This window comes from Botrytis byssoidea (assembly GCF_014898295.1).
Source record: "Botrytis byssoidea strain MUCL 94 chromosome Unknown BBYS_002, whole genome shotgun sequence".
Classification (NCBI taxonomy): domain Eukaryota; kingdom Fungi; phylum Ascomycota; class Leotiomycetes; order Helotiales; family Sclerotiniaceae; genus Botrytis; species Botrytis byssoidea.
Window position 1 is genome coordinate 1,665,264 of NW_024065843.1, and position 22,367 is coordinate 1,687,630.

At 40.9% G+C, this 22,367-nt stretch overlaps 5 protein-coding genes across 5 annotated transcripts; 2 read left to right on the top strand and 3 right to left on the bottom strand.

The window, feature by feature from the left end:
* Positions 1-364: 364 nt before the first annotated feature.
* Positions 365-1,401, top strand: EAE97_001269 (uncharacterized protein; the record flags this gene model as incomplete). The annotated part of the gene is made up of 4 exons (XM_038871779.1): positions 365-679; positions 739-921; positions 981-1,037; positions 1,090-1,401. The coding sequence occupies 4 exons, from the start codon at positions 365-367 to the stop codon at positions 1,399-1,401; spliced, it is 867 nt and encodes a 288-aa protein (XP_038737680.1).
* A 2,305-nt stretch (positions 1,402-3,706) lies between these two features.
* On the top strand, positions 3,707-4,009 carry EAE97_001270 (uncharacterized protein; the record flags this gene model as incomplete). The annotated part of the gene is made up of 1 exon (XM_038871780.1): positions 3,707-4,009. One exon carries the CDS (start codon positions 3,707-3,709, stop codon positions 4,007-4,009), a length of 303 nt encoding a protein of 100 aa, XP_038737681.1.
* An 842-nt stretch (positions 4,010-4,851) lies between these two features.
* Positions 4,852-5,935, bottom strand: EAE97_001271 (uncharacterized protein; the record flags this gene model as incomplete). Its single annotated transcript, XM_038871781.1, has 3 exons — positions 4,852-5,275; positions 5,353-5,580; positions 5,648-5,935. 3 exons carry the CDS (start codon positions 5,933-5,935, stop codon positions 5,105-5,107), a joined length of 687 nt encoding a protein of 228 aa, XP_038737682.1. The 3' UTR covers positions 4,852-5,104.
* Positions 5,936-8,995: 3,060 nt separating this feature from the next.
* Positions 8,996-10,735, bottom strand: EAE97_001272 (uncharacterized protein; the record flags this gene model as incomplete). The annotated part of the gene is made up of 1 exon (XM_038871782.1): positions 8,996-10,735. The coding sequence occupies one exon, from the start codon at positions 10,733-10,735 to the stop codon at positions 8,996-8,998; it is 1,740 nt and encodes a 579-aa protein (XP_038737683.1).
* Positions 10,736-17,567: 6,832 nt separating this feature from the next.
* Positions 17,568-19,135, bottom strand: EAE97_001273 (uncharacterized protein; the record flags this gene model as incomplete). The annotated part of the gene is made up of 7 exons (XM_038871783.1): positions 17,568-17,610; positions 17,756-18,178; positions 18,242-18,385; positions 18,443-18,511; positions 18,585-18,742; positions 18,808-18,922; positions 19,104-19,135. 7 exons carry the CDS (start codon positions 19,133-19,135, stop codon positions 17,568-17,570), a joined length of 984 nt encoding a protein of 327 aa, XP_038737684.1.
* Between the last annotated feature and the right edge of the window lie 3,232 nt (positions 19,136-22,367).

A 22,367-nucleotide genomic window follows, 5' to 3' on the forward strand; every position in this document is an offset into this window, starting at 1 on the left:
ATGGTCGTGAATCTGTAGGTGAAATGGAATCTACTCAAAACTCACATAACGGCATTTCTAGCCGGTTATTAACGGTCAAATCCAAGAGTAGCTGACACTTTTATTAAAACTATTGGCAATATTTGGCCGTTAAAAAAAATTCACTCATATCTACCATTTCGCGCCTGGTCGCGCGGCAACAAAAGCCGCAGCACTTTTGTGTTTTATGTAACATATCTTAACGGTATTGTCTCCCGTGATAGACTGAAAGCGAGGTCGGAGAAATTTACAAGCTTTTGGTTCGACAATCCAATACAGGCCACTTCATACTCTTTACTTCTATTACATAGCTATTCAGGGAATACAAAGCTGCGCCTGAACGAACATGAATTTACACCCAGATGGGAAGGCCTCGCGGGAGTCCCAGACTGCATTAGAAAGGGCAGAATCAAAATTAAAATATGCCTATTCTCAGAATACTGTTTTGAGGACACTTGATCGAAAGGTCTTGGACAAAGGCCTTCAAGCGCAATGGAATTTTTTCTCTGAGGATGACGTAATGTTTGGTTCATTGAGTATTCGAGGTGGCTACGTCGCCCATGATATGCTCACCCGGCGCAAAGACATTTCATCGTCCAGCCCCAAAGACATCCTGAATCTGAAGCAATGTCTAGCCGAAAAGGCACTGAGCTTCTGGGAAGTAAGTTCTGTATGGCATCGTGATGCAGAGAAGATACAAGCTAACATAGTTGCTTGCAGAAAATTCCAGACCCAGCATGGATTCCGAGCGCGAAAGAAGAACAAGCGTTTGTGGAGGCTTACGAAAATATGGTTAAGATTGTTCAAGGTGTGCGTACAGAAGAGGCCGACAACTACTCTGCTTATATGGAGCATCGCTTGCGCTTGGCAACGTCAACTGATGGTGGAAAGACCCTTGGTCCTGTAAGCCTCGAGCGTGTCAACCAAGACTTGACAACAATACTGATCAAATATATCCTTAGCTTTTACTTGAAGTACTTTCCAATAAAGTGGGTAACCCTGGAATGAGAATTGCTGCGGTAAGTGCTCCCAAACTTTCACTTGTTCAAATGACACAGCCTTAATTCCCAGGAACTCAAGTTTCAAGCAGCACAAGCTCTCCACCCTGAAAGATATGCCAAACTCGATGCCAATGATGAGCTGGATGTCGATTATTCTCGAAAGAAGGAGGGGAGGAACTCGAAAGTAGTGACAGCAAAGAGCTTGATCGGTAGAAGCCTCGCGCTGTTGGTAAATAAATCCTTGGGCAAGAGAAAGAGACTTTCAGGCGACGAAGAAGAAGACAAACATTTGACCAACAAATTGCCACCTGGTAGAAGAAGAAAAATAATGGTATCTGATAACTTTCAGACGTATCGGGCGAAAGCGATTAAAGACGTGTGACCCTATTGACACTTGCATTTCCGCTCGCACCTCTGGTCTTGGTACTACGACTTTTGGCATATGAACTTCTGGTCTCCGCACTTCTCGACTTCAGATGAAATGTTTCAAAGGCAAGGAAGCTGACCATCAATTGTAGTGACTTTCAATGACTGAAGCTCTGATCACATAACCAAAGATTATATGATCGAAAAGGTGCCGGGCGAGGGGGCAGATGGAGTATGCGGGGCACGCTCTTTTGTCGTCTAGCGGGCCACCCCGAGTCCCAGAAACTGCACACATATGACTTTAGTCATCAATGAACCCCGAATTGTAAAAATCTATACACGCGAAAACGTTTCATAGAAGGCCCTCTCAGGCTAAGTATCATGTAACCGCGCTCGCGCAAGCGCTAGACCTCGGGACTATAACTACCTACTACATCAATCAAGTTTCATCCTTTTAACTATTAGTTTCTTAAGCAATGCAACGGTAGTCATGGTACTGTACTAAGTTCCCCATCTATATGGCGACAGGAAAGAGAACAAATCTGACATTTCGTGATGTGATCGCACGAACATCACTGCTTGATGATTTCGTAAGCAACCGGAGGTACGATGTTTAGTCTAGATGCTACGGTGTCAAAGATAAATAAATACTACGGTCATGATCATTGATATGTAATCAAATAACCTGATGCTGTTTTAGGAACCATCGAGCCAGAGATCTTCAATACGCTTTGGTACGATCATCCATCTTTTTTCACATGACGGGCAGAAATCTGTGTAATAGTTTTACTAGTTTGCTCTCAGCAAGGCATTTTTGTCGTCGATTATGTGAGGCAGCGTGAGAATACAGAGAAGCCAGCGAGATGAAGTCTCTGAGATGCTTTAAACGATCATTGAACACCAAGGTAGTGATACTATCCATTTATGGGCATGGATAATAAGTATGTAAGAATCAAGGGAAAAGTGCAATAGATGTGGAAATTATGAGACGAGAACTGGAAACCACAAAATCCACAACGAGTTAACAGAAGTAAAAAAATATTGAAGCACAGATTGAAAGCAAGCTAAACAAACTGAACACTGCAAGGGAAAGAGAAGCATGCATCGTGAGATGAAAGCACAACGCGAGCAAACCAGGAAAATTCGCTCTCCAAAGGGGCCGATGGCCTTGATGCAAGGTACTAGACCATTGCATCATACTACTTCTATACTACTTGATGAATATCGTTTTCCAAGGTTACTTTTGGTACATGTATCACTAACAGGCGAACTCGCTTGAATCCATCTTCATACAATGTCGAGGAACATGCCGTTCACTGATAAAATGTTGGACCAGATACTCTACGCACATGAGCTTTCTCGCTGTAAGTGGCTTCTTAGAATAGAAACACAATATAATAATGATTGTCTCATATGCTATATGATTCTTTGGTGGGCAACGCGAATGAAGACTTTTCCGCTGACCGATGTCGTTGTTCTCGTCTCGTCCACACTCGCTTATAACCTAGCCCCATTTTAATTACCCCGCAATTTGACGACTATGAAGTCGAGTAACACAACAGAAGTTCACTATAATGCAGGATATAAACAAGACGTTACTACGGGACTCGATTGAAATTTCGAAACAAGACCAAAAGGTAGTTCCTAAGTCAATTCTGATTGCTGGCCGATTCAAATGAGTACATATTCCGTGAGGGGTCTAGCAAGAAGGTTTTGAGGCACACAGTGGCGATGATATCCAGGTATATTCTGATCCGATTATATGATTGAAATTTCTTGGCTAGTTCAAGTAGATTTGCTATCCCGCTACCAAATCCAGAGCTTCATTTGTCTCTCATGTGGTAGCTCATTTACCCAGCATCACGAAAATGACGAAGACATTGACATCGACACTCCAAACATATCTCATGATGTGAATGTCCTTGCTTGGATTTCGGTCAAGATACAAAATATTTATTGAAGTGTGAATCAACGAGAGCGCAATACTGTATACTCAAGATTCTTAGTACGGCCATACCGCACGAAGATGATTCATACTCATCTCATTTGGCCGTACCTTTGTCAATCTTTGTAATCTGATACGATTTGCGTGTAGATACGGCGCTGGCTCAGTTTTCATCAGTTTGAAAGCCCCTTCTACTGAGTACTTAAGTATCCAACGGTGCTGCTCTCCAACATCTTCTAAATCTTGTATCTTGCAGTTTACTTCTCCATCCAACTTCTAAAGACATCGAGAATCCAAATTCATCAAATAAATTACCTCTCCACCAAATCACTACTTCGAACCTTCAAACAGTTTTCATCATCCCACAACTGCAAATATGATGTGCCCAATCTCTTACAAAAACTTGCTTAGAGAAGAAGACTACTTTCGCTCTCATTACAGAATCGTCATTCTTCTCAAGCTCACTGATGCTCCGGACACTATCCATTACACCGATCGAAACATTCACACAGCCATCATGAGTGTCCACGGTAGCCTCTCTATTTTTGAAGACGGTCCTGAATTTAGAAGCGATGAGAATGGCGCTTTCTATAGACAAAACGATGCAATTGTCAACGCTCGTGTCAAGCTTGTTGAATGGTTCAAGGCAAGATTCCACAATCCACAGCTTGAAATGTAACATTACACTAACATAGACACATGTAGGATATGGAAGCCAAAGATCTCTTGCAATAAGCCAATCAACAAGTCTACATTACTCGTAGTGATGTAGAGGATCATACTCATAGCCGAAGCTCAACTTTCGGAGAAGCTCGGGGCTACAACTATTGGTTTCTGGAGCCATGTAGCGGGGTTTGAGGAAATCCAGTCGACATATTGATGTTTGGTCTGAGGGGAAGGGTTTACGAGTTGAAATCAATCAAGATTTTAACTATCATCGTTGAGTGACGGGATCTCATAGTCTACTTGGTTGAGAGACTTTTGTTAGGATAACAGGAATATCAATACTACCCAACTAAAGAATTTATCTGTGATTTTCTATCCCACGTGAAAAGTAACTGTGCATGCTCTTGTAGATTATTTCCCGTGCTGTGACAAAATTACCTTGTGATTCAATATAATGATTTCCGTCTTTCAGACTCTTCCGATGCCCAATTGATAAAATGAACCAAGCTCAGCATAATATCAGTATTTTTATCCCGTTCACATTCGCACTTTTCCCGAGAATAGCATCCAGAGATGGAAGAAAAATCTGGATCTCAAGTCTTGAATTAGCAACTTTAACAAAGATTATACACAGGATGTACTTACATGGAACATAAAACCATTCGAGTGCACATAAATCACGGGTAAACTCCTGATTGGATATTATCCGAAATATGAAAGGGGATATATCCTAATTCATGGAGAACACCACAGAGATAAGATTAATGAAGAGAACGGGCTTGTGTTTGATACAGAAGTAGATACTTATTAGACCTAACATAATTAAAGTCACGTATTGTTCAAAAAAGGGATATGATAGAATATTGAAGTATATGGACGAATGTGGTGATCCTCGCTGCCCGCTGCTCAACCTTGAACTTGCAAAGTCCATTACCATCTCAAGAGGACTACTGATCGTTAAACATCATTTTAGTTATGAAACCATCAATCCTGAACTCAGTAGCAGCTCAGAGACCGAAAGGATATCAATTATCCCCAGCTAACAGCAAAATCACACTAAGAGATCCGGAGATCCTGATGCCAAACCTCACGATGATTTTTGCGTGGACTAATCTTGGGAATCTGCCACGACCGCGATTACTTTCGCTCTTCTTGCTGCCCTCTTTCTTCCTTGTTTGCTTAGCTTTCGTGGTACTTCCACATCGCCATCAGCCATATCCGCGTCTTCCTCTCTATCTCTCTTCATTCCCCGTCCATGATTGTTGTCGGTGGGATCGAGCTAAAACAAATTCGTGCAACTTATTAGCCTTGCATAGCATATAATGAGAAATCTAATACTGAGAGTAATGAAATTACCTGTGCTATATTACTAGAGTTACTAGACTCCAATTTGGTCTCAGGAACAACGACCCCGACACGATCCTGCGACGCAATGTGAACGCGGATTTTAGCTTCGCCGTTGAGAAAAGCTTCATATTCTTCCGCAAATTGCTGATCTTGAGACTCCGAGGATTTTATCTTCGCCTTTAAAGTAATATAAAGTTTTTCGTCCTTGTAACTCATGGGTAGCCTCGCGCGGTTGTCCTAAAAATCATCCGTCAGCATGAGGTTATAATCTCACAGTACTTCTCCAACTACTTCTTCGACATACCTGAAACCATATAATGATCTGAGAATATAGATCAGCTTTCGATCCCCGTCTCCCAAGCAGGTCAACCCGATTCTTGAACACTGGACAGCCCCTAAGTCCAAAGCAGCCACCTTTCAACCCCATGTGTGCGCTAACTCCGCAATCACTACTTTCCTGGTCGGACAAACGCATAAAAACATCTTCGTTGGGCGGAGATGTGAAATATTTGACCGTTTCGAAGCCGTAGAGGCCACGAAGTTGGTTGACCTTGCCAGCTAGAGTTTCGATGGCTTTCTCGGGCGAAGACATTGCGAATTTTGTCCGTCGTAAATGTTGACAGAGATGGCTTTATTGATACTACAGTACTAGGCCACTTATATCCGCCCCCCCGCTTATTTTATAATATCACATATTACACTACCCTTTTTCAATATTAAATATTAAATTAATCAAGAATTATAAAATTATTAAATTTGAATAAATAAATAATATATTCTTATATTATTAATATATATAAAAATTATTCTATTATTGATTTTCAATCTATTAATATTTAATATATCAGTTATTCACTATAATATAAGCCTTAATTTTAAAAGATATATTAATTCTCAAATTATTAAATAATTCTTTATTTAATATATTCCAAATTGCCTATAAACAATTCTTTAGTTTTTAATAAATATATTCTAATTCGCTTTTATTAATAATAATATTAGATAATATTTTATATGCTCTTATCTTTAGAATCTATTATATATACTCTATAGAATTAAAATTAAAAGAATAAGAAAACTAATTCTTTAATAAAGAAATCTTCTTTTTTTTAAAACAATTTTATATTTTATAAATATAATAAATAAAAATATTATTCTATATAAATTTATAATTTAGATTAAACTTTTCGAAAATAAAATCTATTTCAATTTCAAGAATCTTAAAATAAAATTTAATATTATATTTATATTTTGTATTTTCAAAATCTCTATCTATTATATATAGATTATTTTTCCTAATATTCCAAAAGCTTTTTCAATATATAATTTTTATATTCTTATTTGTATTATATATTTTAATTATTTTTGAATCCTATTTCTGAAAATTAATATAAAAATATTATTCTGATCTTTTTTCTTTTTCTTATTTTATAAAGCATTTATCTAATTATACAATTAGATTCTATTTTTCAATTATCAACTTTCTATAAGCTAAATATTATTTAAACTATTTAATAATATATATTAATATAAACTTTAATCTTTTCTTATACCTCCAATTAATTATATTATATTTAATCAAAATCCTTTTAATAGTTTTAATATTACAATCAAGTCTAATCTCTTAAATAATTTATTTATATATAGCTTTCAAAAACAATTGTATATATTATAATAATATTTGTTTAATTTGTTTAATATATAATTTAGATTGATTAATATATAGTAGATATATCATTATTATATATTAGATCTTACAAAAAAGTATATTATATAATTCTATAAAAGAGTTCAAGGCTTTTCACAATTCAATAGGAACTAAAACCTTCTTTATTTTACTAATTATTTTACTATATATATATAAAATAAAATATTTATAAGAATCATTTTATATACCTTCAATATATTATACATTATAAATTGAAAGTATAATTAAAATAATAAAATGTAATTGTGGGAGTATAATGCATGAAAAAACGCGTTTTGTGGAGTTTCGGCTAATAGAAGTGCACAGTGACTGTACAAGAAGGTGTTATGGGCTCTTCCGAGTGCGCCAAACCAGGTGACGGGAATTGTGAAATAAGTCTCATCGGCTTGTTCCATAGATAATTCTTCTTTTCAATATCCATTGGTGAATCGATACAAGACTGTAAGGAATGTTTGTAAGAATACAACGCTCATAGATTTAGCCTCGTCGTCCTCAACTCACTCACTCAATCAATCATCAAAATTATATCTAATCCAAGATTCTTATATCCGGTAGAACGATCACAAGGTTCACTTGGGATACCTAGGGTGATACCGTAAAGTACCATAACGTCCAATAGCAGAGCAATCCAGCATGTCAACAACAAAGTGCCGAAGAATAATCTACTCACCAATCCCTTTTCACCATTCTCCAATCACTCAAAATTTGTCCGCCCAAAAGAATTCGACAAAATCACCATGAACCCGGGCAAAAGAGCCGCCGCCTGCATGGATAAAATAACACCAAGCCCTGGAAGCACAAGAATTTCTGTATCGGCCACACAATTCTCAGATATCTTCACAGTTGTCAATAGAATAACCGAGTTCCTCAAGCGACATCCGGGCCACAAGCTGAGTAGCAGGGCTCTCACTACTATTTAATTTAGCTTCTGTCCAAGGAAAAACCTCATCCAGCACTCAACCCGAATTCAATCCCATGAGCCACAAATCCCGAAATAAATCTGCCCCCCCCTCCCTCCTCCTTCTGAAGAAAGAAAAACGAATTTCCAAACACCCACCCAACCCGACCGATAAGCGAAAACCCCCAGCACGGCAAATCGAGAACCACATCCTCTCCTTGAAGTACCCGGGGTTCTCAAGCCCATCTACACATACACATGTACATCCGCGAAGACCCCCGAACAACCGTCGCTTCATCCGCGAAACATACGAACTGGAACCAAAAAAACTTCTCAGTCTGCAGATTTAGTTGTGAAAAAAACGATGAGAAACCAGATTTCCACGAATTTGAGCTCGCGTCTTTCAAAACCCCGATGATGGTTCTATCAACTTATTACACATATCTTATAATTTTTCAGACCAGATTTTAAAAGCTGATCATCAGAAGGCCTCGCGGTATAGGATCTCCCTGTGCAATTCATTTAATTGCAAAAGATTGGAGCGCGTGAAATACTTACTTGCAATACTTACTTACCGCGATCGATAATATATCTATCGAGAAGCTCGCGCTGGATATCAAGACTGCGCGGTTTTTTCTCCCCTAGGTAGATAGTTTATGATGGATTTGGTATTATCATATTGATTCTGATATGCCGTCTAGAAATTCTACTTGTGGGGTGGGTGGGAACGAGGTGTGTGGCGAGTGATGAGGCTGGGTGTAGAAGAATTTAGAACTCGCATGCTGAATGCCCGCAGACACGATACAACATCCATCGGTCCCTCTCATTTCTTGCCGGAATCCTTCTTAAACTCACTTCACCATAATGAATACACAGAAGTTGCAATAAATCATACATTCATCGCCGAGTTTACATTCGCTATCAAATTCATGACAAAACGCCATCGCCATGCCTTGGATATTCCACATTTGCTCCGCGCTAACTACGATCATGCAAAACATTTCTAATAATTACACGTTCCACATTCTACCTTTTGGCTCATCTTCTCACTTCTCGCTCGCAAGCTGTCCAGCATCGTGTGCTCTCGTATCACTAGGAAGTGCTACACGCCCATATCCCATTCCCTCCTCAATATATCCTTCTTGATGATAAGTATTTTCACGCGGGGAAGCTGGCATGCTTGCTATACTTGATGATGACTCAGAGCTGATACTGGTCCTATCTTGAGTCGTTCTGTCTGGTGAGGGTTGGGCGGTCTCGCCATTTTTTTCATTGCCGACATCTTCTCCATTGGAAGGTTTCTTCGTAGGCGTGGGAGCGAATTTAGATCGTTCTCGTATGGCTCCACCATATTTATAAAATAAGAACGGGATTGGGGCGAGAAGAACGGCAATTCCACCGATTAATGAGCCACCACCGCCGACGCCGAGAGCATCGAACATATATGATGTAAACAACGGAGCTGCGGCGCCAGCTGCCGATCTGCAAACAGTATTCGCAGCAACGGCACTCGCGGCATACATTAGGTATGTATCAGTCAGGTAGTTGAGATAGGCGACAAAAATGAGAAGAATTGATGTGGAGAGGAATACTCCTCCAAGAGTAGGAACAATCCAGTGCACCTCGTTATAATTTCCAGACCACGCGAACCAAAACATAGTGATTGGAAAAATGATTCCACCGGCCATGGCGACTGGTAAACGATCCTCTGCTACTCCAATATGGCCAGCTTCCAGCCTTTTCCTATCGCGAGAAGACACCATAAAGATGGCAACACCTCCTATGAAGGCTCCAATAATTGTACCAATCAGTGGCAATTCTCCCACTCCGGAGTTCCAACCACGCTTCTCCTGGAAGATAATGGGATAGATGGTGAACAGCATATACAGTAGAGCATACACGACAGATAAGTAAACCGCAACAGCGAACGAGATCGGGTCGACGAGGAGTTGCCATGGTCGAATGAGTGCGACCTTGAAAAGTTGCCATAATGTGCGATCGCTATCTTCGACAGGAGCCTTGACGTTTTCGTAACCTGGAATTCTCAATGCCCTTATTCTCCTAGCTTTATTTACTAATATTTTCGAAGGTAAAGTCTCTGGTATGGTAAACATTAGAAGTTCGGTGATACCCGCAAGCCATAAGATGACGTAAAAATTCCACCTCCAATCTTTCTTCAATTCGAGAAAGCCAGAGATGACAGGACCCAAAGCTGGCCCAGCGAAGGTCATCATCGAGAACAGAGCCATTGCATTTCCTCTTTCCACAGGGCCCCAAATATCAGCGAGAACTCCAGGCGCATTCGAAAGTGGCGAACTGGCCATGGTACCGGTTATGAATCGTCCTATCAAGAGAGCTGCGAAATTATTGGCGAAAGCACAGAGGAAGTTGAATGCCAGGTACAAGGTAAACGAGATATAAAAGATCCATCTCCGTCCAAAAAATTCTGATAATGGAGCCCAGAACAAGGGTCCAAAGCAGTATCCCAAAAGGAAAACCGAGATGACCAACGCTGCAGCTTCAGCAGAGATATTAAATTCTGCCTCGATTCCTGTCAAACATCCCGATGGACTTGACGATGCAAAAGTTGCATTGACGACGAGCAAAACTGCTACCACGGTAATATACCATCGTCTCGTGGTCGACCAATTCTTCGGATTCTCGATGTCCCCTGGTCCAAAATCCAGATGCCCATTTTCGTTTATATATGGTTGATCATCGTTGATATGTTTCGTGCGGTACGGCTTCGCATTTGGCCTTGACAGGACGCGCTTTATTCCATCCATCTATCTTGAATCACAGTAGAATTTTCAAGATGAGGTGTGTTGAAGAAGAATGAATTGGGGCGGGGGATCTACGTCTATACATTGGCATTTTGTATAATTGTGGATAATCGGCATCTTCTAGACTTAAGTCCGTAGTCATAGTAGAGTGTGGTCGAGTGTGGTCGAGTGTGGTCGAGTGTAGTTGAGTGAGTTCGGATAGAAAGTGCCGTGTCATATCGTCATCATTGATCACTGACTTTACTGCTTTGGATTATAGTTCGGCTCGATCCAGCACAGCATTCAACGGATAAAAGCTTATGGCCAATAACGATACACCTTGAGTTTCTCTAGCAGCTGAAAGTTCAACTCGGCGAATGGTAATTCATTTTCAATAAGGGGTATAGGGGTATTTACTCCTAGATGGGTTGAAATAAGAAGTGATTGACATGATTAATGTAGGTGTAAATAGGTATATATATCAATCTTAATATTGCATCCTTTGAACATGGACTTCATGGACTTGATAATGCTTATTACTTGGTGATGTTTGAAGACAACCTTGAATGACAAGGTTACTTTATCACTTACATCACAAGGTCAGAGCTTCTGCACTCTTTGTCAGTCTAGATTGGGTTACATAAGCGAAAGAAGGATTTACGGATTTAAAGGGCTTGACATCCTTTATTTCCTTTATATCCTTGAATGGTCGGCTCTTCAGGCGGCCGGCTATCTCTTGATCGGCCGCAATAGCCGACCATCACATGGCTCCTTGATCTTGACGGAGGCATCTCCGCTCCATACAATACAAATCTCACAAAGTCGTGGTCACATCCGATTCGATTATTATATCTCCATTTATTCTTCATTCCTATTCTCTCGAGCAGGCTGTTGTGGTATTGTGAAGGTTCACGATATCACAGAACTCTTATCACTCAAACCATTCCAGAAAAGACATAAAAGCCGCCGACTAGCCGACTAGCTTAAGAAGCATGAGAATTATCACAGACCAATATTGTGGCTTTGAGGGCGTAGACCTTCCATCTAATCCCGTGAAGACTTTTCCCCATGAGATTCACGATGATGACTTTCTTTCTGCAGGATGACAAATCCCTGTAATTTCCCCATGATACCCGTCAATCTGGGCTTTACCGTGATAATCGAGTTTTCCTCCCACTTTTGACGGCATTCATCGCTTGATCCGACAATGGCTATTTTTGCGAAGTACATAGAGTGTGAGCGAGTCAATTGAAGGAAGGTTCTCATGGTACCTATTCTCAGAGAAGGTAAAATAACTTTGATAGGCTTGTTGGAGGATTCAAGTAGCTTATTCACAACTTTTGACTTTATGTCACCAATTTACCGACTTACAATTTCATCAGGGGAAGCATTGATATTTATTAGCACAAATATAGAGAGCAATCTGACTTACCGGACAATACAATTCAGTATACTTCGTCGTAATTCCAAAACCAAATATATGAAATGCGTCAAGAAGGGGGCAGTCGTTGATATAACCAGCGCCGGAGCATATAAGAGATGATGTTTACTGCAGCATAAACTCTGCTTGATTGCGGTACCGAAGTCACATTATATAGCTTCTTGAATCGATTGAAGTGAAAGTACATCATGCTGCGGACAAATAAAGAGAGTGCCAAGAGTCTTGTTGATTATCTTAAAGTACAACTCCTAATATCTACCTAGTAGTCAGATATGGCGGAATCATGAGCATATAAACAGTTGATTTCGATGGGCAGTGTGCAATATTCACGGCAACCTGAGCGGCTGAAGGGGATTAGGTTGACTGAGAATACACCGATATTGAAGTGATAGTCAAGTCTGATTATTTGGGATTCTAGTGGTATTACCCGGCAAAGGGTAGTCAAGCACCGTCGAAAAAAACCCCACGACTTGTTCTCCCATTTCTTTTTTGTAAGATATTTATCCTACCAGGGTAGTAGGTACACAAGATATGAACCAGCTAAGCAGCATCAGAAGCATCAGAGAGGCAGACTTCGGCATTTAAATCTCTGGTACCTACCCCCAAAGTCTACGTGAGACGAAATCTCATTCATCGATAATTGCCAGGTGATGCGCACACCAGCTGTGAGGCTCACTTGTGGACTTCAAACCTCTGGTCATGATATTATGATAACAAAGGGAATTCAATGTTCATCTTTTCACTAAGTTTCTTGCTCACAAAATCCGAAATATTGAAATATAAAACTGGGCAAACGTGGTGTAAAAACCTTGACGTGAACAAGACCGACAACAAATCTCAAGAGAAAGACGATAATAAGGCACATGTATCCGAAAACACACTCTCTCGAGAAAGGTATTTGCTCTACAAATTTCCAAAAGTGATTTTCCAAATCTCATACGTTGAGAAATTAGCAAGGAAGCCGTTTCAAATCAAATATATGCACATTCATATCCCCAGGTCTTCCTCAAATACACATAAGAGACCAAATCTCATTTCGAAAACCTCCACTTTAGCTTCTATAAACACAGCATGAAAAGAGTTTGCAGGAGAGCAATTCCCCCCTATCAAATTCGATATCTTGTAAGATTACAAAGCACATAGAACAAAAATCGATATATAAAGAATGTAATAATCACACAGAAGCAGGATTTGGATATGATTCTCAGTGGAGATAGTAATTGTGTACATACATAAACCGAGATAGACCTCATACATTCCCTAAATTTCATAGATTTCATAGCCCAGGAACAGCAAGCAGAGAATCATACCTCCCCTCCCCCCTTCATAAATAACTTCTATCATCTCTGAACTCCATACCGCAGATAATATACCCATACATATAGTCACCTGTCTATTCCATCAAACAAAACTGGAATTGCCCTTCTTACCAAACTATACCATACCATACCATACCGTATCATACTATACCTAATCCACACCCACTCCACTCCACCCCTCCCTCTTCAACGATCCCAATCCATCATACACAGGCCCAAATCTGTTCCAACAATTCCTCTCCACAACAAACCCCTAAATCCAACCGTACCCCCAATCCGCGACTCCAACATATAATACACAGTATTTATCCTCGCCTCTCCTCTCAAAACTTTAGAAAATGAATCCAAACACCCTAAGAAACATCACTCTAAAATCTATACAACGGAATGCAAATCCGATACATAGTCACCTTAGACAAATTTCAATTTGCAATTTCCTAGTCAAAGATCTTTTGATATCCATACATCACATCTTCATCTCCCATATTATAGCTTACTCGATATCGCATGAACCATGCTCTCGAAAAATATATATATAGAAGTAATGAAATATACCTACCTAGTATTCGACATCTGCAATGGTACTCCGATTCGTATAATAGATAATTTATAATAATATAAAGATATCCATCGATTGGGATAGAACTCCATATTATATATTACACATATATATCATATAGATCCTCGATTCTCGAATCGATGATCTATAATTTTATACATGGTGCAGATGCGATGCGATGGGAGCTTGCACGTACATACACACACACACACATATATATATGAGAATACCCCTCTCCGTACCCAGGAGAAATATAAAACTTCCCCCCCTGAGATACCAAAAAGATGTACATCCATACATCCATACATCCATACATCCATACATCCATACATCCATACATCCATACATCCATACACACCCAACATATCAAATCCCCATCATTCCACAAAATCCACAAAATCCATCAACCCGCCTTCCTCGCGATTCATTTACATACACCCATAACCATTTACACACATACTGAGACCACACCTCCTCACATAATACACAAAAGAGCTATCTCGAAACTCCCAACTCCCAACTCACAACTCTACAAGATATCGAGGTTGATCCATTACTTTCTCTTTCTTTTCTCTTCTCTTCCTCTTTCCAAATATCTAGTATTAATATTACGATCTCAGTTTGAATCCTATAGCATGGTATTTTTTAGTCCATGGGTTCCACATCTTGATTCTCATCTCACTTATATCTCACATTATCTCACACACCCAAACCCGCCCCAAGGAAGAATATAAAACCTGCCTTGATCCCCATTCCCTTCCATATACATCCATCCACATCTGCAGAGTCCACAACCCCGCTCCCCTTCTCCCCTCAAAAGATCTCATTCCCTTCCCTTCCCTTTGCTCCCCCTCATCAATGCTCACCTATCCATCGCTCCATCAACCCAACAACCCAACTCAAGAAGCTCAATACCCTCTAAAATCTAAATAAACTACAGGAATCTCCCATCAACTCCCAAATCTCATCACTCAACATAGATCCCACCTTCTCACCTTCTCGACATCTTTTATCTTTTATCCCTAATTCCAAACTCCCATCCACCATCTCCCATCTATTCTACCTTTGCAGCTATGCAGTCGCCAGTCCCCATTCCCCACCTCTCACCCGCCTAGTTCTCTCTCTCTCCCTCTCCCTCTCCCCAAAGAAATAGAATAGAAATGAAATGAAAAAACCCATCGATTTCCCTCCCCGCAATCCACCCTTTCTGCACCAAAATAACTTTCCTCCAACTCAAACCCAAGTCTTCCCCCTTCAAAACAACCACAACCACAACCACACCCCCTTTCCCTTCCCATTCCCCCCCAAAATCCCCCATGAAACTACCAAGAATATAAGCGCCCCATTCCCTTATCCCCCCGTTCCCTCAGTCCCCCATTCCCCAGAACCCCAGCCCCATCCCAGCCCAGCCCTCATCCCCCAACCCTTCCATCCCCCCCCCTCAAAATAAGCGCGACAATACCCTTAACGCCAGCCAGGGCTATACTCTCCCCCCTCCCTTCATCCCAATCCAATCAGTCCAATCCACCCTCTCAACTCCCCATCCATCCATCCACCACCCCTAAAACAAATCGCCCATTGTCCATAGTCCCGCTCTACCCCTGGGTCAATCTCCTCTACCCTATTCCACACTTACCAGTATCCCATACCGTTCATCCCCAATTTCAATTATACGCACGTGTCATATCTACCATCCACACACGTAAGATCTCACATACACACGCGCCATACACAAATCTACATACCAAACACAACATTACATGACATACATACGCACCCTGAGGGCATCACCAATACAATTTTCATTTTCCTCTCTGCGCTTAATAAATAAACTCACCATTCTATTTCGTCACACACGTAAACGCATTTCTCCACTGCTTTTTAATCGGTTCTTACATGCGATACGCAGGCCGACACCACAAACGCGTGCTGTACCGGTTATATGTGTAGGTATATATATTTACAAAGTCAACTAAGTACATAGGTATGGGAAAATAGGCAAGCAGAAAGAGATAGAAAGATAGATGGGTATGCAATAATTCCCTCCAGCGTAGTAACCAAAAGGAAGAGAGATAAAAAAAGATTGATTGGATGTATAGATCCGTCTTTTCATTGATCCATTCGTCCATTACCACCATCCATCCATGCATCCATTCGTCCACTCATCTTTTCAAATCAAATCCCGATCCAATCCATGCCAGATTCTATGCATGCACGTGCGGAAGGTATATGCTGTTGGAATTCCAAATTCCAAATCATCTTCAACAAAAAATTGGGAAAAAAACTGCAAGAGGGATATCATCAAATATACATGAAACTCAAGATGCAATGCTTATGCTGATAATTGTAGTAAAATTGAACAAAACCCACGTGACAAAGAAACCAACAAATGAATCAACCCATCCAAATGGAAGAAGAAAGTAAAAAACATAAAAATGCATTGGGGTATATCGTTAAAAAGCTGCAGACGAATCCAAAAGTAGAGTACGTGCTAATCGTCTACTTCTAACCGTGTACTCAGTGTCCACCAACTGAGAAGTTCATCCAATCCTTCTAAACTTTTCAGTACTAAATACGGAAACTGTAACTTCTTTTAAATAAAAAAAATGCTGAGAAAGAATTGTGAGAAGAGGAAGTAAGCAAGCGTGTGTATGTGTAGGTATGTGTGTGTGTATGTGCACATTTATTGATGTTCCGTGCGTCGGCTGCGCTCTCATTGTTGGCTCTCGCTACCATATCTCGGATCTTTAATGATGGGACAAAAGTGACCAATCAATTGTTCTTTCTCATCCGTTGAAATTAAAAAATGTAACCTTCATGAGTTGTGTAACGGCCAGCACACTCATTTCCTCATTTTCCGCCATACAACCGACACGTCAGAAATCACAGTTAATTTGGTATTTTAAATTACCAAATACTGTAGTATGCAGTCCAAGAATTGTCGGGTTCATGTCGTGCTGCGCCTCTCAATTTTACCAAGGCTTCGTGTAACCCATTTCCACTACGCTTTAGGCAAGCTTGACCCGAAATCTTGGGAGCAACAGTCTGCTGTGTTTGTACTCGGGCCAATCCGTGATAATGCCCGCCACACTTCGTATACGCTTCGGTCCGCCCCTTCCCTTGAATATCCTATAAGAATTGAGGTATAGATTGCCACCCAAACTTCGCCGTCCTCTCATATGATCTTTCGCGGATGTACCTAGCATTTTCGGTCAATCAGCCGTGGGTACATCAAATCCCCAACAACTCTCAATGACGATCCGCATTCTTGCAGGCGCTTAAGCTGCATATGATATGCGCGCGCATCCAACAATAATGCGCATAAAGTTCCATCCCATAAAATACATCAATCATCCGCCCTAGCCTCAAAAGCGCGCCAGGCCAAAAGGCAAGGTTCGGAATGAACAGCTAGACCAAAACCCTGGTTGAAATTGATCGCAATATCCGAAAAAAAAAACTTAAAGTTCGCCGATCCAAACCAAATTGACCAATCGGTCTTCGTTTATAATTTCCCCCCTCTTGAAACCTCAAAGATGTCTATGAAGGGGGTTTGACCGGTGCGCGTGCAGTCCATACATGCCTAGATTATAATTAAGTTAGTGAACTCTTAATACTCTCAGTTCGACATTGCACTGCCTCATTGAGAGTTCAAATCGAGCTGTTTAGTGTTTCAAGAACGCCCAGGTGAGTTCTTGACAGATCTGAATAAGAAGGAGAATACTCACAAATTATTGTAAGCGCGAATTTTCCTATTGCAAATATCTCTCCTCACTTCTGTAATCAGCCTTGTGACATCATCTTTCGTCCACCCGTAAATTCTGTGCATGGGCCCAAGCGTCATTGCTTCTAGTCCCTGGGTGAGGGCCAGATTGTACCATCTTGCAACATCTTTTTCTTGTGAATCATCGGGCCATGGATTAAGGGGAATTCGTATCACTTCTTCTTGAATATCGAGAAACTCTTCTTTTTGAAGCATTGCTCGAATCTCGGTATTATAAGCTAGAGGTCGAAAATTGCGCCGAGTAGCTTCGAAAAGGTTCCGCGCCCATGTAGCCAGCGCCGAGTCGGCTGGAATGTCCCCGAAATCTGAGCGAGGAGTAAAATCTATTTCAACCTGCTCGAAACGGCCCACCTGAGGCTTGAGATACCTTACCATATTGTGTTAGGTAAAGTCATGTACTGTAGAAGGGGGGGTGAGATGGAGGCCTTACCTGCGGACCTTTTGGTATAATGCAGGCCAGCTATTGATGCTCCCAGAAAGCATCCGTATATGGACCATATCCCACGACTCAACTTCGAGTCCCCACCAGGGCGATTCTATGTCTCTTTGTAAAAACTGTAAATTTTCGGGAATACTGGAGTGATGCTTAGTATATGACGTTGCTCGGAAGGAAAGATTCGTGAATTCTTACGTTGGAGGTTGTATTCTAGCTAGGTCAAGCCCGAGAACTTCACCTGTACCCATATCTGAACCATATTTGCTATATACCGAAGTTGTCAGTCCCTTTGTTTTGCAGACTTATGGCCTCAAATGAGACAAAATCTTATTCTTACTCGGCCATATCAATCGCCCATATTCCGGTACCTGTCCCTAGATCCAAAATTCGTGGCCCATCATAATTATTCGTGAACGTGGTATTCCTTGAGTGCAATACACCTCCCATTGCGACTTCGAAAAATTTGTGAAATATATCCATCCGATCTTTCTCATCCTGTGGACGTATATCAGCATTTACTCGTGTGCAATATCCCACCTAACAACACCTGGCGCATTTACCTCGTCGCAAGGAAACATGTATTTTCCTTTATGTAGTCCATGATATAGGCGTCCATTTTCAATGTAATCGGGTGGGGGCTCTTGGAAAGCCGCAGGAGGGGCAGGAGAAAGTGATCTATGTAATTCAATTCTGTCAGCGCATGCGTAAAATCTGGGATGTAGAGAGCAATAACGGAGAGGATGCAGCCCACAATCTCATTTAGTAGTTATCGATACAATTGGCATGTGCGAAAGCTTCTGCTGATACCCAGGGAGCGGTTCTGAGGGCAGAGGGGAATGGAGAAAGAAGCACGTACCCATTGTTAGCCATGGCCATTACAACAACCATTAAGTAAATTCCGGTTCAAGATCTATTGTCGCGAACAGCCTTTGCTTACTCTGCTAACTTTGTAGCATAGATGAAGCTTTTATATGCGATGCTAAATTGTTGATGTCGGATTCTTCTTCAGTTTGAACCGGTGGATTGGAAATGTCGAGGGGATTTCGAATGGTTTATATTGCCATGCAGCCACTATATTACTGGAGTATATCGCCTGTATGCTGCTTCCTGAGCTCCCTGTCTGCTGGCTGACTCTGGTATTCGACCTGAGTAATCTGCTATATGACTGCGTCTCATGGAAATGCAAAAATGGTTCTCGAATGATGTTGATCTAGGTGTTCTAAAGAGGAGCCGCGTGGAACTGTGGTACTGGTGGTAGTAGTGTCAAAACTATGATTGAATTACTTATGGGTTCGAGCTTGTTCTTACTAGTTAGTTACCTGGCGGCGGTAAAGCAAGCTATTTTGACTTTTTTTTATGGCCCCTGTTCGTACTTCGCCGTAACTGTCTGTAGTAACTTTTCTTTTTAAGTTAGGGCGTACAGGTGACGGGTAACGCCCGTGGATAATGGATAATGCCAGTGATATATCTCGGCTCTGGGGTTCGAATTCGTAAATTTGATAGGGTTCAAGGGTTGAATTAAGTGGTAATGGCTTGTCCAGTGGTTGGCTGTGGTGGTGGGTTGCGGTGGTAAATGGGTGGTCAATGTTGACAATTGGTGATAAATGGTGGAGAATGGTAGTCAACGGGAGCAAATCGCAGAGACTGGTGACGATGATGACGATGATTGACAGGTTGTGAGCTGGATATTTGGTTGTCAATTGTAAATTTGGTTGTCAGTTGTAGTTGGATATTTGGTTGTGAATTTGGCTGCGGCTTTGGCTGTGGACTTGGCTGTGATATAATTATGAAAAGTTCTACTAGGTTAGGGTAGGTAGGTAGGTAGGAGATGTAGCTCGCTGTTCTATAATTGAATTGAATACTTTGGAGACCCACCAGAGCTCAAAATGGACAGAGCGCTGGAGATGAGACCACTGATGGACAAGATGAGGTGAGATGAGATGAGTAAAAGATAGAGTAAATTTTAGGGAAAAAACGACCCTGATTCTTGCAGGCATAAATAGTCGGCCTTGGGGAAGATAATGATCGACAGTTCCTAAATTTTCGAAAAATCCAATAATATCCTAACAATCCATAATTTGTATGGTCCTGAGCTCCGGAACAGCTGGGAGAAGTTTCAGAAAGTTCTGTTTTGAATAAAATATTGGGTCGAGTCGAATATATGGTCTTGGATTGGCTGTATGTGCGTGTGTATGGATGTTTGGATGGATGTTTGGATGGATGTTTGGATGGATGTTTGGATGGATGGATGGATGTATGGATGTATGTATACCTGGGTAGAAATGGAGAGCTTGTTTTGTATTCTTGGTCGCGGTACTTTGCTTCCCATCCCCCACTTCTGCTAGGTGGTATTCCAAAATGGGATTTCTGAGGTGGTATTCCCAAACTCCTCGAGTAGAAACCTTTTGTACGATAGTTTGCTGAACTATGATCTGTACAGTGTGCAGTGATTGCAAGGTTACTACTGTCCTGTACTGTTCTGTCCTGTCCTGTACTTCAATTATTTCCGTGCGATCGTTGTGTGACACCGCCAACGATGTGTATTGTCCCACGCCTAGATTGCCAATCAAGGAGGAAGGGAACAAGAGGTGGAAGAAGCAATTGATTCTCAACTTCTCTCCCAGAGATTCTTGGAAAGATGTTTTGTACAAGCAAAGGAAGAAATGAACATAAAAAGCGTAATAAATAGTGATGATGGGTGATGCTGGTAATAGTAGTCGTTATTCGGCAAATGCGTGCTCGGTAGTAAGGAGTGCTAGACGTTTGGATGTCTAGCCAAAGAAGACTTGTGATATCAATCGTGGGGAAAGAAGATGAAATGATTGAAGCTGCAATTCAATAGACAACGGGGTCGATGGCAATGCATATTTCTGGCTACAATCTTGCACTACTTATAGGGAAGTCGAAGTCATCATCAGTGGGGTTAGAAAAGTCCCCAAAAAAGAAAGATTGATTACTTGGTTGGGTATTATGTTGGCAAAAGATACATTGTTATTATTGGTATTTCTTGTTTTGTGTACAACGCTTCACTCACTCACTCATGGCCAACACCAGCACCACCTCCACCTCCATCATGCAAATATCTCTTTTCTTAGCTATTATTGTTGTCATTCTAGAATTTGATACCATGAATGCTACCTGCTACCATTGAGAAATTCATGAAAGTTCCGTTTGCCAAACAGAATCTCAACGCCACTCGGTTGCATTTGTACGAGAGGCACAGAGAAGAATGAGTAGCTAGCAAATGCCTACCATACATAAATTGTCAAGGTACAATACAAACTCTAGGATTATAGTGGTGTATTAGTATACTGTATATAGTTAAACTATGGGCTATTATATGCAGAATGTATGTTCAGTTCACTAACAAAATTAGAATCGAGTTTCTTGATTTAGACCTAAATTACGTAGAACAGCTGGCTGCTTCTGGTCGTCGTTACAGACCTAGGCCGAGAGTTCTTGTACATAGTACTCCTTGGTGGCTTGTCCAACATTTTTCATCTCAAGTTCGTTCCAATTCCCCAATCAGTCGTCTCGAATCTATCTTATTCTCCAATGATTTCCCCTCACACCTGATCCCCTACCAGACCTCCAAAGTTCCAAAACTCTACATCATATCCTAGATTACAAGCATCAAGCTATATCATTTCGCTCCATGTTCCCTACCAATCTACTCCTTGTCCCATGCTGGTAGGTATCGGAAGATTGTACCACAAGGATCCAAGTAGGCGGAGCCGGGATGAAATTAGCGGCACAACTTACCGTTCAAGGCTTGTCTCACTAATTCTTCCTCCCTTAAATAGTAGCTACCATTCATGTCTTGCTTGGTGGTTATGATTTTTTGGATACTGTATGAAAAGTAGAAACCAACAGCCTTCCAACTCGGATGTTCTTGATTATAAAATCCCGGAAATATTGTACTGCATTGATAATCTTCTGCATACTGTTATTTTACATGTCTAATTCTCATTCATTTTCTTTTGGCGGTACCTCAATTGCCTACATCATATGATTTTTAGTTGGTAATTACGATGTAAATATACTTAACGAAATTACCGGTTGACTAGGTGAATTCGGAGTGTATCTTGCGAGCGAGATGGAATCAGTAAATGGATTAGTT